Here is a 13,325-nt window from a genome sequence, read left to right on the forward strand (position 1 = left end):
TTAATACACGATACCTCATTCACGGAAGATAGGTAAATAGTAATACATTAAGGAATTTGTAATTTAATTTATTCTCTTTTATATTATGAAAGGGTATTAAATAGAAGGGAATGAAACTTTTACAGAAGCCATATTACACAATTAATTATTATAACAGCTATTACTAGCGATCTGCATACGGTGGAGGTATATGCTGATCTTCTTCATGGAAAGAACCAGCATCTTCATGATAAACACAATTACGCACCATACTAGATGAGGTGAATTTTGAGGGAGTTGTTGATCCTGTCGTAGGGGAAATAGGCTGTCTTAGAAGCTGGTAATTTGTGGGAGATGTGGTACTATCATTATGAACGTAAGGTTCAGGTTCAAACTCGTCTATGTCCGCGCTCTCAGGCTTTTGTCCAATTTCGACTTCTTTTGCGTTAGATACATATATTCTCCTTTTGTAGCGTCTTATGTAGAAGAATATACCGACAGCTACTGCCCCCCATAAAGCCACACCACCAACAACACTACCAGCTACTATTTTTCTGGTTTTCTGTGCTCTTTCTTTGAGATCCTCTTTGGCATAATCTGAATATCTCGGTGAAGGCTTTGGTGGACTACTGCAACTAGTATCCTTTCCCCTTGAAACCACTTGATTTGGTGAACTTCCGCCGTGATTGTACTGTGACGATTCCTCCTCTAATGCCACAAACACTAATTGAGTTCCTTTTAAGAGTCAAAAGAGTTCATTGCTAACATTTTTCAAATCTGAAAAGTGTAATTTACTCACCTACGGGCTCTGTTATTTGATACGCGACAGTTTCATTATTCGAGGTCAAATTCTTCCTTATCGTACGCGGCATAGTCCCAGGGCTGATTGCATAGTAAGAGTATGGTATAGTGTTGTTTTTCTGGGCAATACCGAATTCCATCCATTCGCATGTTTTTGCTTCCTCTGGATCGTTATAGAAAGTCCAACTGGCTGGAGAATCATAAAGACAGCTATTAGAATTCCCTTGCCCAGTTTTCAGTATAGAAGATGTACCTGCACTACCGAAACCGCTTGCATCACTAAGTGTAATAGTGAACTCCGTGCCCTCAGGGAAGCCTAGAGATGGTAGTATGATTTGATCAGAATCATAATCACGATTATAGTCCGCTATCAGATCAGGAGTATTAGACGCTTCCGCATTAGATGGGACAAGAAGATATGAAATAGGTGCAGTCCAGTTCCCTCTATAATTTATTGTAAGCTGTTCACATTGATTTGTTTGTCCGACAAAGAAACTGAATTCGGAGTAAGCCGAATTCAGAAGGAAAGCTACGGCTAAAGTCTTCCTTTTTTGGACCATGATATGTTACAATCAACGGGTTTAATGCGCATTGACTACAATGCACAGCCGTCGCGGAGTACCCTAGTCTACAACTAATTCCGAAGGAGAAACCATACAGGTGAAGAGAGTGGCAGCAAAAAAAAAAAAAAATCAAGGTCAACGTTAATCTTATCCTTAACAAGTAACTTTAGTAGTTTAGATGTTCCTTTGACAGCTGTCGTCTTGGGATAACAAACCAAGCAAGATTCCCTGAATCTTTTCGTTTATACATAGCTTTCAACAACTCTTACATGTGTATATTTCCTGTTAGAGTCTTACACTCGTCTCATGATAAATTTCCAATTTTTGATGTTTATTAATATTGGATGCGACTTTACATGATCAGTAATGCATTAATGAACTTATTTAATTCACAATCAAAAGGTCAAATAAAAATGATGTGAAAATATCAACAATGTCAAAAATGTTATAGGATGTTGCATTACATGACTGGCGCGTTATTGAACTACTGATGGAATCTGTACAGGTGAAGAAATGTAATTGTCTTCTTCATGGTAAACACGATTTGAATCAAGTTCGATCGAGTGGAATTGGTAAGAGTTGTTGTGCCTGCCGTAGACGAAACAGATGTTGGAAACGTTATGTAGCATCCATCAATCACAATGAAGACTTGGGCTGAAATTATCAATGACACGCCTGATTTTGGTCCAATTTCGACCTTTATCACTTTAAAATTTTATAGCAATTGATTTATTTTGATACTTTTACAATTACAAGCCAACAAAAAGTACATATTGTTACCTAACAAATTTGGCAAATTTTCACATATTCCAGTTCATTTGAAACGCTCTTCGCATCTATCTAAGACTGGGATTGTGATGATTTTTTGTGGAACGAGATATCTAATGTAATTGTCACGTGTGACAACTTATCTTAGGGTCCATCAAAGTTATGTTCTAGCCATGTCTGAGAATTTATCAATCTAGTGATTACGAACTGATACATAATTTAATATCAAAATTTCCATGATGGCAATTACACAGCTAATCAAGTGTTCTGTTGTTTGGTTCTCGGCGGAGCCGTCATTTGACATAAAGTTTTCGCACAATTACATGGTTCAGTGTAAGAAATAAGTACATAACAAAGGTTTTGAGTTATACTTAGCACTATTATTTCACAGCAATTAACCCCTTTTGAATAGTTGTAAAATCATAACTGGTCTTAAACTACTAGTCCAAATATCAGACTAAGTTTCAGCAGTACAAAAGCTATACAACGCTTCAGAAGCCTGAAAACCCACAAAAGATCAAACTGGATCCTGTAAACTCTGAAAAATACGATGAGGCTATAATCACAGTATCTTAATTGAAATCGCGATTACAATCTACCACGATAACTCGGTATTAGGAGCTCACTTTAAATTTTACATTAGTTTCAGTATTTTTAAATCAAATTCAACGATAACCTTGCTTAAAAGGAAACCAAATCTATTGCTGAAGTACTTTCATTTTCACTTATAAATGATTGTAATCAAAGTTTCTCCAGGGTCAGGTGTTACATACCTGCTAAGCAAATGTGGTCCTTTCCGTCCAGAAATTCCCAAAATGGAAGCTCCTAAAATAAGGGCATTTCAGGGGTCGTGATGTATATTGGCCTCAATTTTGTACAGTTGACATGCTAAAAGGACAATATATGCACAATTACCATGAAGTTCTGTCATGGACAGAATTATGATATTGATTTATTAGTCTAATACATGTTTGATCTAAAACGTGAAGCTAGTAGATATGACAAATAATGCAACAATTGCAGTGAGAGAAGTGACGCTCGTATGTGTAGCTTTTGAATTATCGCTTGAATCACCTTTACCATTTGGAGAGTCTTTATGTTCTATGGACACGCGATTTATATCTGAATCATTTTGTCCATTCACAACATTATCGTCTTCGTCTGAGCCAGATTCTGATGCAGACTCAATTGATACAACAGTTGGGTTAGCCACTGTAGCTAGTGGGCCACCCCATCCTGTTTTTGTTGGTTCAGGGTGGTAATTTGTATTAGTACTGGTTGGAGCACTAACAGTAGAGCCATAAACATGATTAACATAGTCCTCGAAGGTCTCTCCCTGTTCCACTCCTTCGTCCGTTTCAACGTAGAGGTTTGTGGTGTTCGTAGCGGCATAGAATGGAACAACGTATTTGAAGTTTTCCTTGATTTTCGGATACATTTCCATGAACAGGTCCATTGTGTTACCAGTAATTTCATGAGTGAGAACAATTGTTCCGTGGTCATTAAAGGTACCGTTCTTTGCTGCATCGAAGACATCTTCGTAGTTTTGACGTACTGTATCAATATCCAACTGTGAAAAATTGGTCTGCCAATCCTTCGTGTCATATTCCCATAGTGTGGTTTCTAAGCCGAGGCTCTCTGCGATGAGACGAATACGATCGTCGACATCACCGAATGGAGGTCTCCAGCAAGTAGGTGTTACACCAGTTACTGCCTTAATTGCCTAAAACACTTGTCAGACGGGTGGCCACTTTTGTAGCTATTTCACTCACTTGGATTGTGTAATAAAGCTCAGCGAAGGCGCCCTCATCATCAAATGAAGTCATGTGATGATGAGACCAACTATGTACGCAGAGTTGATGACCATCACTACGACCACGTTGAGCCTGATATGGCCAATTTAGAACGTTTGAGCCTATGTAATACATATTGGCCTTTAATTCATTCTCAGAAAGGAAATCGTAGAACTTGTTGTGTGAACAGTTTGGACCGTCGTCGAAACCTAGACCCCATGTTTCTGGTTCTGGAAGATTAGTAATATCATCTGAGAGACCCTCAACCTTTGGTTTTGTGCACTTATTGAAGGTGTACCAACAATCTGGGTCAGACACATCATATGATGGTAGCGTCTTTGAGAAGTCACCATCATGAGTGCCCTTTGGTTTGATGTTAGATGGGAGTACCTGTTTGATCTCGTTGAACTTGTTCTGAGCTGCAGTGTCACCTTCGACAATAACAGCAGGTTCCCAAATAGGTGGAAAGTTTGGCTTTATTTCATCCACCATTGGTACATTATAGGACGTACACTCTTCAATAGGATCTTGAATTAAAGCAGCGGATTCTGCGTCAGTTGGTGGAACATTTTGGCTTCTGGATAATCCCAGTAAGCTGAGTGAAAAGAGTCCTGTTCTTAAGAACATATATGTTGTAAGATAGAAGGAGCACAACCAGAGAATAGCTAGATAAGAATTCGCCGTATGCTAATTGAAATCGACCATCTGTCTAGATTAATTAATACCCGATTTGGAAGGATACCGGGCGGAGACAAATCTAAAACAACAAGCTGTGTTTAAAATCGACGGATTAGGCAACTAAACTATATTACCGAATGCGGTCTTATCAATAACTTGCGTCATTTAATTATTATCAACAATTTTACTACCACGTCGCTGGTATCTAAATATAAAATGTATCATACAATAATGTTCTTTCATTTTTGATACGAAAAATATCAAGCTATCCGAACCTAACTGTTGATAGTAGTGACTTAAGCTGACGATGAAAATTCGTTACACTGTAAAATTAAGAAACTTCGTGTCGAATACAAATTACATAGCTGAAACAATATCAATTATCATATCAAAGAGTAAAAGAATTATTGATTATACACTTAATCCTATGAAGAACCTCAATCTAATTCGGTCGAGTTGAACCTACAAGCTTGTTAGAATTCTAACCTATTATCTTAATGCCACCATCATCGCATCAATACTAATACCGATTAATTTATCTTAAGACATCTTCATTTTAATGTGGACCGGCAATCCCGACAAAGCCATAATTAACGACAATAACAAATAATAGCCATACAGCTGACATTAGAGAAATATCTATTCTAATTTCCATGTCAGCTGATGATCTACTCGACACAGCTCACAAAGTTAAAAGATGGTCACACTCATCGTGGAAAAGCGAAATTTGGCATCTTTCAAGAACTCGCGAATGACGAGCAGCTATCAACAACCATTTCACTTGGTTGTCATAGATCTCGAAATTGTGGAACTCACAAGCACTCTATTGAAAAGAATTATATATTACTAGATATATTTTAGGTATCTTACTGGTTAACCTTCATTCTGTAGTAATCCGGAATATCTTGCTGCTCTCCTTCCGCAATTAGGAGATATTCCATTCCCTGTGCTTTGTGTGATCCTGGAAATTTGTCAGAAATGCTAAGTCTTACTGCTTTACTCACCAACATGGCAGTGGAGAAGAGTCGGTTCAGCGGCACCTGCGTGGAATCTAGTCACAAGATATGATGGCGCATCAGGAGTCGATGGTGCAGTGTTAAATGTATGCAAATAAGCCGGATCATCCCAATTGATAACTCCTGGGTTTTTCTCATCAAATTCGCCTACATCGGAATAATCCCATGGTCCAGTACCGACTGCAAGGAGAAATCTGTGTAAACCATGGAAGTGCATCGGATGCGGTGGTTGAGGTGACGTTCCGTTAACGATGAAGACGACATCGACGACACTATGAGCGTGATAATGAGCAGTTGAGCTAGCAGAATTGATGTATCTTTCCAAATTAAAAAGCGCAGGGGTATCAGCATCCATTTTGGACATGTCGTAGCGTTGAACCTCTGTTCCATTATCGCTTAAACCCCAATACAATGTACCATCATATTGTATCGTCATTATTAAAGTTTTATCTGCTGCCATATTTTTAAGAGGAACATCAGGTGCATCAAAGTTCTTCAAGTGGGTTGATTGCACAAAAGTGGCATCCTTATCAATTATACCTCCACCGTAATTTATTGTTGGCTTTGATTTTGGTAAAGCTGGTAACCCTTCTTCTTTTTCATACTGAACTTCATACTTGGCATCTCCTTCCATACCGTAGCGGATAATGGCATGGGTTCCAAGTATTTGTGGCATATCTAAATTACTAATTCGCATAGTGTATTCACCAGGTGTGTGCAACTTAAAACCAATACCTATGCTTTCACCTATTACAAGCTCAAATGCATCAGCTTGCATTGGTTTGTGATAGTTTCCATCCTGAGAGTAAAGATAAACAGGGTGTTCATCAATACTGACGATATATGACCACTTTGAGGAAGCCGAGACCATATGAAAAACACCCCATTGTTCTCCATCACTACCTTGTACGTAATCAAATTCAAATTTAGGCACATCTGTGTTAGTTTCCTCGCAGTTGTACCAGAGATCTGGATCAAGAATTGTATCATCTGAGACAGCTGGTGTTGATTTAACAACATCAGGGCAACCCTTAGCAGTAACAAAATCTGATGCGATCAAAGCATTCATGTTTTCATCAGCATAACTCTTGAGTTTGTCCATAGATGGGCAATTTTTGCGACCGGAGCTGTTTATAAGAATTGAATCATAACATAGGAGTTCACTATTCCAAGATTCTGATAGATCTATCTCATGAGTACCATTAATACTAGCATATTCAGAGATCATTATAATCTGAGGGTCCTTGTCCTGATTTTCAAGTGACGCGAGTTCTGTATCGTCTTTCGTAAGCAAGTTAAAAGGTTTCTCTCTACCATTCTTTGGACGAATATAGAGCGGCAGAGCTTGGCCATCCTGGTATACATCCTTATAATGAGAATGGAGCCAATAGAGACCATACTGATCAGATGCCTTCCATTTGTATGTAAAGTTCTGACCTGGCTGGATGGGAATTTGTGAGACACCGGGAACACCATCAGAATACATTGTTCCTTGTTGCACGATGCCATGGGCATGTAATGTAGTATTGCTGCTGGCATTATTGATATACTCTATCTCAACAACGTCGTCTTCGTCTATGACGAGCGGTTGAGCACCATAGAATGGCTTCCCATTAATTGCGAACATATTACGTAGTTTGCCGCCATCCAAGGTTGTTAATACTTCTGTGACATTTAGCGTAAATTTATGGTTATAACTGCTAATGTCTTGGTGACTGTTCCCAATCAAGTCATCTAGGACTCCCGCTAGAACTTCTTTATTAAAAAGAGCTAATAAGGCCCCCTTTAAAAGCATGGCTGGAGTAATCAATTGAATGAAGAACACAGGCGGCTATTGGAATTGCCGTAAGCTAAGTGAAGGTCTAGATAATAAAAAATAAAAATGTAATAACCATAGATAGAAACATATTTAATTGAGCACAGACTACGTCGTCTCTTCTGCACTCAAAACGATGTATAAGTCTAAACGTGTGTAGTATGAATAAGAAAAGCATAGCAATGAAAACCATGCTCCATTCACACAACACACAAGACTTACCAATACAAGAGACCGGCTCGTTCTGAGAAGCAACCCATTGTAAGCTGTCTATTACTCATATACCCCCCACAAACGTCATGATCAGTCTTAGCATACAATCAAAGTGACCATTATAATAACACTTACAAGAGATAACACTATATTGCTTTTACTGACGAATGATGTACTAAGTAATTTATTTATCAGGGTCTTCTATATTAAATCCATGCCAAGACTAAAATGAGATGGGTTGGATTAATATAACTGGCTTATAGTAATAATAATAAATATTTAAAATGATCTGTCAGAAGTATCGATTTTAAAACCTTCCATCGTTTGAACGCAGTTTCTATTCGATCACACCCTCTTTAACCTGGACCACGATGATTTAATGGCCACAGAACCTGATGCGACTGTGACTATAGCCAGTACATCACATCTTAACGCTTACTACGGCTTAATTCTATCCGGTGCTTGCGGTCACTTTTGCCTACTCTTATTCACACTTGGCTCACGACGTGTGCATAAGCAAGGCGTCCTAATCAACTTCTACTTTATTTTCATGATTACCCTTTGGTTTGACTCCATACTATGCTGGACTAATAATATGTACAACCCGGAGCCCCCTAAATCAATACAAATAATTAACGTCGTTATAAGGAAATCTGGTATGTGTATGAACGCGGCCTCTACTCTAGCATGTGTGATAAGGTTTTGGGTTTCAACCAATATAGCTGCCTCCACTCGAGTATCCAGTTATTTACACATTATCGATAATTCCGGATTAGTTATCTTCCCATATATAATCGGTATACCCTTTTTGTAGGTAGAAAGTTCTATAAACAAAGGGATTTTCTAATTATAATTGCACTAGTATCGCTTATCTAGTCTTTCTAATAAGAGATACGTCTTTGGTCCACAGAACGCCTTTTTATTGCGACAGTTTCCACGTAGGATTGGACGTCGCATCAACGATCGTCGCACTTATTATTATGGTTTTCGTTGTTATTCTCGCGTTTTGGTTGACTGGTCTTCTAGTTCGATTGCGGGCCACTCAACGTGGTTTAGTGAGAGTTAAATGGTCAGTCAATTTACAACTGACGGCACGGATATTGTTGTTCTTCTTTTACTCTTGCACGTCGGTAACTCTGCATGTTTGGAATCTATATCGATTTCCAGGCTATAGGGTATCTCCAACATTAGTTTTTGCTAGTACAGGCTTGGTTGCATTCATGTTATTCCTTATACAAGCTGATATTCTGGCCGCCTTGGGTCACTATATGGGTTTTGAAAGGAAGAAAAAGCTGCCTATTCAAAATTCAAGCGACAAAGATCAGAGGTGTAGTGGAATAGAAGGTCCAGATTATCAAATGTCATTAGATGCGATATTCCCCCAACTACCGTCACCAGTGAGAAAAGATCAGCATCAAGACTATGCCGAGCTTGAGTCTCTTGAGAACATTTATGCTCAGAGTCTCAATCACACCCACACTTCTAATAATGCAGCACATCAGAGTATATGATTTAAAAAATATTTCGAACAATAGCAATTTTGTATAAATAGATGAATAGTATAGTTTAACAATTTAGTAATGGAGGGGTGTATCGTTTGACTCCGTCAAGTAAGCTAATGCACCAATGCATAAACATACCACAGCAGAAACTTATGGTAACCTCCATAAGTTAACTTTTCGAAACGCTGCAGATATTCGAGACAAATCCATAGAGTATACTGTTCTTATTGCTGAATATAGATAGCTATTACCTGCTGACCACGCTGAGACGAGAATAACCCCGTTGAGTATATGAGGCAATACTTTAATCCCAGCATTATCCATAGCAATTACGAATTTACCGGCTGATGCCTCACCTGCATCTGAGCTAAGTCGGGGGTCTGTACATGAAACTGTGAGCGTTATCAAGAGAACAAACGAAAATATAGAAGACGATCATCCTCCATAAAACCTCTTTATCACTGAAGGAATTTCCTTGATTGGAATTCTAGTCTCACGTGAAACTAAGACAACGCTTTCTGCACCAGAGTATGTGTAAATCCCATTGACAAAGGCGGACAAACCCCCTAAAAAGCGACCTGCAGGAGCGCTGATATCTTCATATTGAACCCAGGGTGATTCATTCCAATACCTGAAGCCAATTCGATTAGTATTGAATAAGTCACAGATTGTATATTCTCCATCATGATTTGGAAACGTAGAAGCATCTGGCTTCCGCAAATTGTACATCTGAGGAGAACCTTTCGAGTAAGTTCTCATTAAAGATACTGTCAGATGAGGCAAAAAATGCTAATACATGACTAATGAAATGCTTTTCATTATTGTTTATCTGGCTATGCCGGTTCTTGATATCTTTCGATAGGTCCATTTCTTCTGCAGTCCAGAAAGAAGCATTTGCTCTCTTGTATGATTGCCAGATTGCTGCGTATTGTATTGGGAATAATACAAACCTTCTTGGGTTTTCCTTCAAAAGAGGTTCGTCTTCCTCTTTGTAGTTCACGTCACCGAAGAAGTATTTGCCACGCAATTCCTCTGCTGCGTAACTAGAGAGGTCAAGATCGTTCGCATCTACAACTGTCTCCTCCTCTTCCGTAGGTTTGCCGCTACAATTTGCATGCTCACCAAATGAAGGCTTTTTTGTGGCTGACCGTATTAAACCCCCTCTCCAATGGATTTGCGATTTGCTTTGAAGGCATTTCCATCGTAATTGGTTGATTTTCGTCCATAAACCATACTTTTATTTGGTTGTTAAAAGATCAAGAAATCAGTCGCGCATTTGACGCGTCTTCATCTCAGAACTCGGACTTTGTCTCCGAGGATTTAACCGGCAGCTCTACTTCTTAACAAGAATGAGTCAGATTAGATGACCTGTGCTTCAGTTGTGATGTCTCATTCCGAAATTTTAAGTCTGTAACACATTCTGTCTCTTCTTTATAACCAACAACAAAAATGTGCTTGAGTAACGTACACGCTGAAGACAACTTACAAGTATCCAAGGACATGATCAAAAACGTCAAATTAGATCAGCTTACAACAGCTATTGAGTCCAAGGATCTACCATTCCTGCAAACTACTCCAATCCCATTTACATTAGTAGACAGGCCTGATAATGAGGAAGGCATTCTTACTGTTCACCTTGCAAGAGCAAGTCTTCAAGCCAAAGCACTTATCGAGGCTTCCAAAGCTGCCGATGGAGCCGAACTTGAGAGGGAGATTCTCTTTTCTTCACATCAGATGCAAATTCTTATGTTACGCGAGACATCCAAGAATACTGTTATTTGATAAATTGACTTGTGAAGGCCCAAGTATTACGTAAAAACTAAGTCAAAAACAGGTAAGGTCGTACGTACTTGGAATTACGCAGCTGTGCAGGTTTATGGACGGATAAAAGTCCACCATGCTATCGATGACATAAAATCTTTATTTTTGTAATCACAGGTCACGCAGCTCACACAGCTCACAAACGAGAATGAGGCGTCATTTGAGAACCAATGGAAAGTCAGTGATGCATCAGACGAACTCAGTAAAAATGTGGCGAATCTCATGAAGAAAGTTAAGTGAATGTTTTACCTAGAAGCACTCTTGCAATTTTATAACATTTCGATATTCGACTCTTTTTCGCACTCAAAACATCAAAACTTCAATGTGATTATAAGTGCATCTGGCAATTCATATATGAAGATGATATAAAAGGTCGAATCGATTGACACTTGGTTACCCTTAAATATATTTGGGACCAGAATTCTAATGGTTATTATTTCGACTGTACAATGTCTTACTTCAAATACAAAAACTTTTCAGCTCCTAAAAGCTTATTCCATTCACATTTGCAACATAAGCAAGAGTAGTTTTGCGATTACAGAAATCACCGATAAAAAAAATATGTGGGCAATGTACTATTATTATTTCATACAAGGTTACTAATTCGAAGTCTCGGTGAACACCATTAATTTAACCTTTATATTTGAAGCACCTATTGGCTGTAGTATCCCAAATCCCTGTTAGAACAACACTTGGAGAACATCTTGCCATTCAATCTGTTATCTGCCGTAATAGAGCTACGACAATCTCCATATTTCTCACTATAGCCGTATGGGATACTGTATTGGTCTGCTGCTATACGACAACACTCTTTAGTCCAGTAAGGTGCGTATGAATTATCACTTTTTGTGCAGCCACCGATATGATCAGCTGAAGCTGAGTTGATAAGTGCGAGAATAGCAAATGGAACGACGCAGATGGTTGAGAAAACTGATAACTTCATTTTGTACTACTTCTGGTTTCTTCTGAAAGACTAAAGTGCAAAGAAGTTTACAAGCCAGTATTTATATCCTAGAAAAATAAAAAAATGAAACTTTAATACTTAGTTACATGCATATCGGAAGGTAAACCTTAAAAAATTGGCACTTGAAACCTTATTTTTTATCTCTCGAATGTGATTACTATTATTATTTTCTATCCATCTAGTACTCTGTCTGCAGTCGCAGTACTTAAAGTACTCTGATTCAACTCATATCTAACCATTTTTACCTCTTTAGAGGCAAGTGCTACTGCCATCAACCAACAAAACCTCCTGCAATAATTGTTTTGAATAATATTGTCCCAGAAGTAGCCATATTTAGGCGAAAAGTAGTCTCAGGAAGTAATTACAGGCACAACTGCCCGGGGCTATTCCGCGGACGGTCCGCCTAATATGATCGGAAAAATGTGTTTATAACATCCTAATTTATAGGCCTTACAAGCCTTACGTATTTTTCCTAATGTGGATACGTGTGGGTGGACGGTCCTAAGAAAATTGGATTTGCAACGATTTTCCAAAGTATTTAGGCTAAACACCTGACCAAAATTACCGGCCTTTAATTGTGCACAGCTTGAGTTAACTATGGAAAACTCCCGCATCATCAAACTTCAGTTCCGTATCACATTTTGTGGACTACGAGGCTTGCTACATCAACATATGTGCACTACTAAAACTTCCTCTATCATTATATACTCTTACAACTGGTGACCGCCCGGAAACGAGCGTTTGCATGAATTGTGACGGGGGGTGTTAGATGGCCCGTTGGGGTTTTCGGGGGTGTAGAAGTCGCCTGTGTTAATCTCAAGGTCATACCTTCCGCCGTTGCTGAGATTTGGAATTGACCATAGGTTATGGTTACAGTCCGAATCTAGGCCACAAAAACGGGATCCTCGAAAATGAGAAAAGAGCAGGTATCCACTAAATGGACGTGCAGGAACAACCTGGTAGTATTCTTGTGGCTGTAGCTGCCCTAGTTGCTGAGATATGGAAATGCTCACCTATGACGTCAGTCGATCTGCCGAGGTTAGGTTATGGTTATGGATTGGTTGGTTAGGTTTTAGGTTACAAAATACTATCAAAAGATCGTTACTAAAATGAAAATTTTCAAAATAAGACATCTTAAAATACTGCCTAAATCAACCGGAAGTTTGTCATTCTCTTCCTTACGAGCGCAAATGAAATAAGCCTCTGTAGGTGGTCCCAGTTGGGAGTAATCCTGCGCCATTGCTTGAAGTGTTCCGTGGTGAGAGTACTCATGGCCACCCCCCGCACCAAACACAATTGGCACAAACGTAACTGGAACATGGTCACGATACTTGAGGACCTTCTTGTGGGCTTGATGGTTCAACCCGACTCGAATTAACTCACTACCACTCTTCTTCTGCCAGTCCTTAGT

General features: G+C 38.9%; 7 protein-coding genes across 7 annotated transcripts; 2 read left to right on the forward strand and 5 right to left on the reverse strand.

The window, feature by feature from the left end:
• Positions 1-95: 95 nt before the first annotated feature.
• Positions 96-1,434, reverse strand: WALSEDRAFT_59431 (hypothetical protein). The gene is made up of 2 exons (XM_006956420.1): positions 779-1,434; positions 96-714 (listed from the first exon to the last, which is right to left on the reverse strand). Exons 1-2 carry the CDS (start codon positions 1,338-1,340, stop codon positions 164-166), a joined length of 1,113 nt encoding a protein of 370 aa, XP_006956482.1. The 5' UTR covers positions 1,341-1,434; the 3' UTR covers positions 96-163.
• A 1,457-nt stretch (positions 1,435-2,891) lies between these two features.
• On the reverse strand, positions 2,892-4,691 carry WALSEDRAFT_67431 (glycoside hydrolase/deacetylase). Its single transcript, XM_006956421.1, has 2 exons — positions 3,884-4,691; positions 2,892-3,834 (listed from the first exon to the last, which is right to left on the reverse strand). Exons 1-2 carry the CDS (start codon positions 4,529-4,531, stop codon positions 3,088-3,090), a joined length of 1,395 nt encoding a protein of 464 aa, XP_006956483.1. The 5' UTR covers positions 4,532-4,691; the 3' UTR covers positions 2,892-3,087.
• Positions 4,692-5,412: 721 nt separating this feature from the next.
• On the reverse strand, positions 5,413-7,691 carry Wsmco2 (Cupredoxin). Its single transcript, XM_006956422.1, has 2 exons — positions 5,587-7,691; positions 5,413-5,543 (listed from the first exon to the last, which is right to left on the reverse strand). Exons 1-2 carry the CDS (start codon positions 7,391-7,393, stop codon positions 5,449-5,451), a joined length of 1,902 nt encoding a protein of 633 aa, XP_006956484.1. The 5' UTR covers positions 7,394-7,691; the 3' UTR covers positions 5,413-5,448.
• Positions 7,692-8,006: 315 nt separating this feature from the next.
• On the forward strand, positions 8,007-9,138 carry WALSEDRAFT_62491 (hypothetical protein; the record flags this gene model as incomplete). The annotated part of the gene is made up of 2 exons (XM_006956423.1): positions 8,007-8,437; positions 8,490-9,138. 2 exons carry the CDS (start codon positions 8,007-8,009, stop codon positions 9,136-9,138), a joined length of 1,080 nt encoding a protein of 359 aa, XP_006956485.1.
• Positions 9,139-9,359: 221 nt separating this feature from the next.
• Positions 9,360-10,706, reverse strand: WALSEDRAFT_59435 (hypothetical protein). The gene has a single exon (XM_006956424.1). It carries the CDS (start codon positions 9,886-9,888, stop codon positions 9,565-9,567), a length of 324 nt encoding a protein of 107 aa, XP_006956486.1. The 5' UTR covers positions 9,889-10,706; the 3' UTR covers positions 9,360-9,564.
• On the forward strand, positions 9,360-11,190 carry WALSEDRAFT_67435 (hypothetical protein; the record flags this gene model as incomplete). Its single annotated transcript, XM_006956425.1, has 3 exons — positions 9,360-10,902; positions 10,954-11,001; positions 11,068-11,190. Exons 1-3 carry the CDS (start codon positions 10,579-10,581, stop codon positions 11,188-11,190), a joined length of 495 nt encoding a protein of 164 aa, XP_006956487.1. The 5' UTR covers positions 9,360-10,578.
• Positions 11,191-11,602: 412 nt separating this feature from the next.
• WALSEDRAFT_50145 (hypothetical protein) lies at positions 11,603-11,893 on the reverse strand (the record flags this gene model as incomplete). Its single annotated transcript, XM_006956426.1, has 1 exon — positions 11,603-11,893. One exon carries the CDS (start codon positions 11,891-11,893, stop codon positions 11,603-11,605), a length of 291 nt encoding a protein of 96 aa, XP_006956488.1.
• Positions 11,894-13,325: the final 1,432 nt, after the last annotated feature.

The sequence above is a fragment of the Wallemia mellicola genome (genome assembly GCF_000263375.1).
Source record: "Wallemia mellicola CBS 633.66 unplaced genomic scaffold WALSEscaffold_2, whole genome shotgun sequence".
In the NCBI taxonomy this organism is placed as follows: domain Eukaryota; kingdom Fungi; phylum Basidiomycota; class Wallemiomycetes; order Wallemiales; family Wallemiaceae; genus Wallemia; species Wallemia mellicola.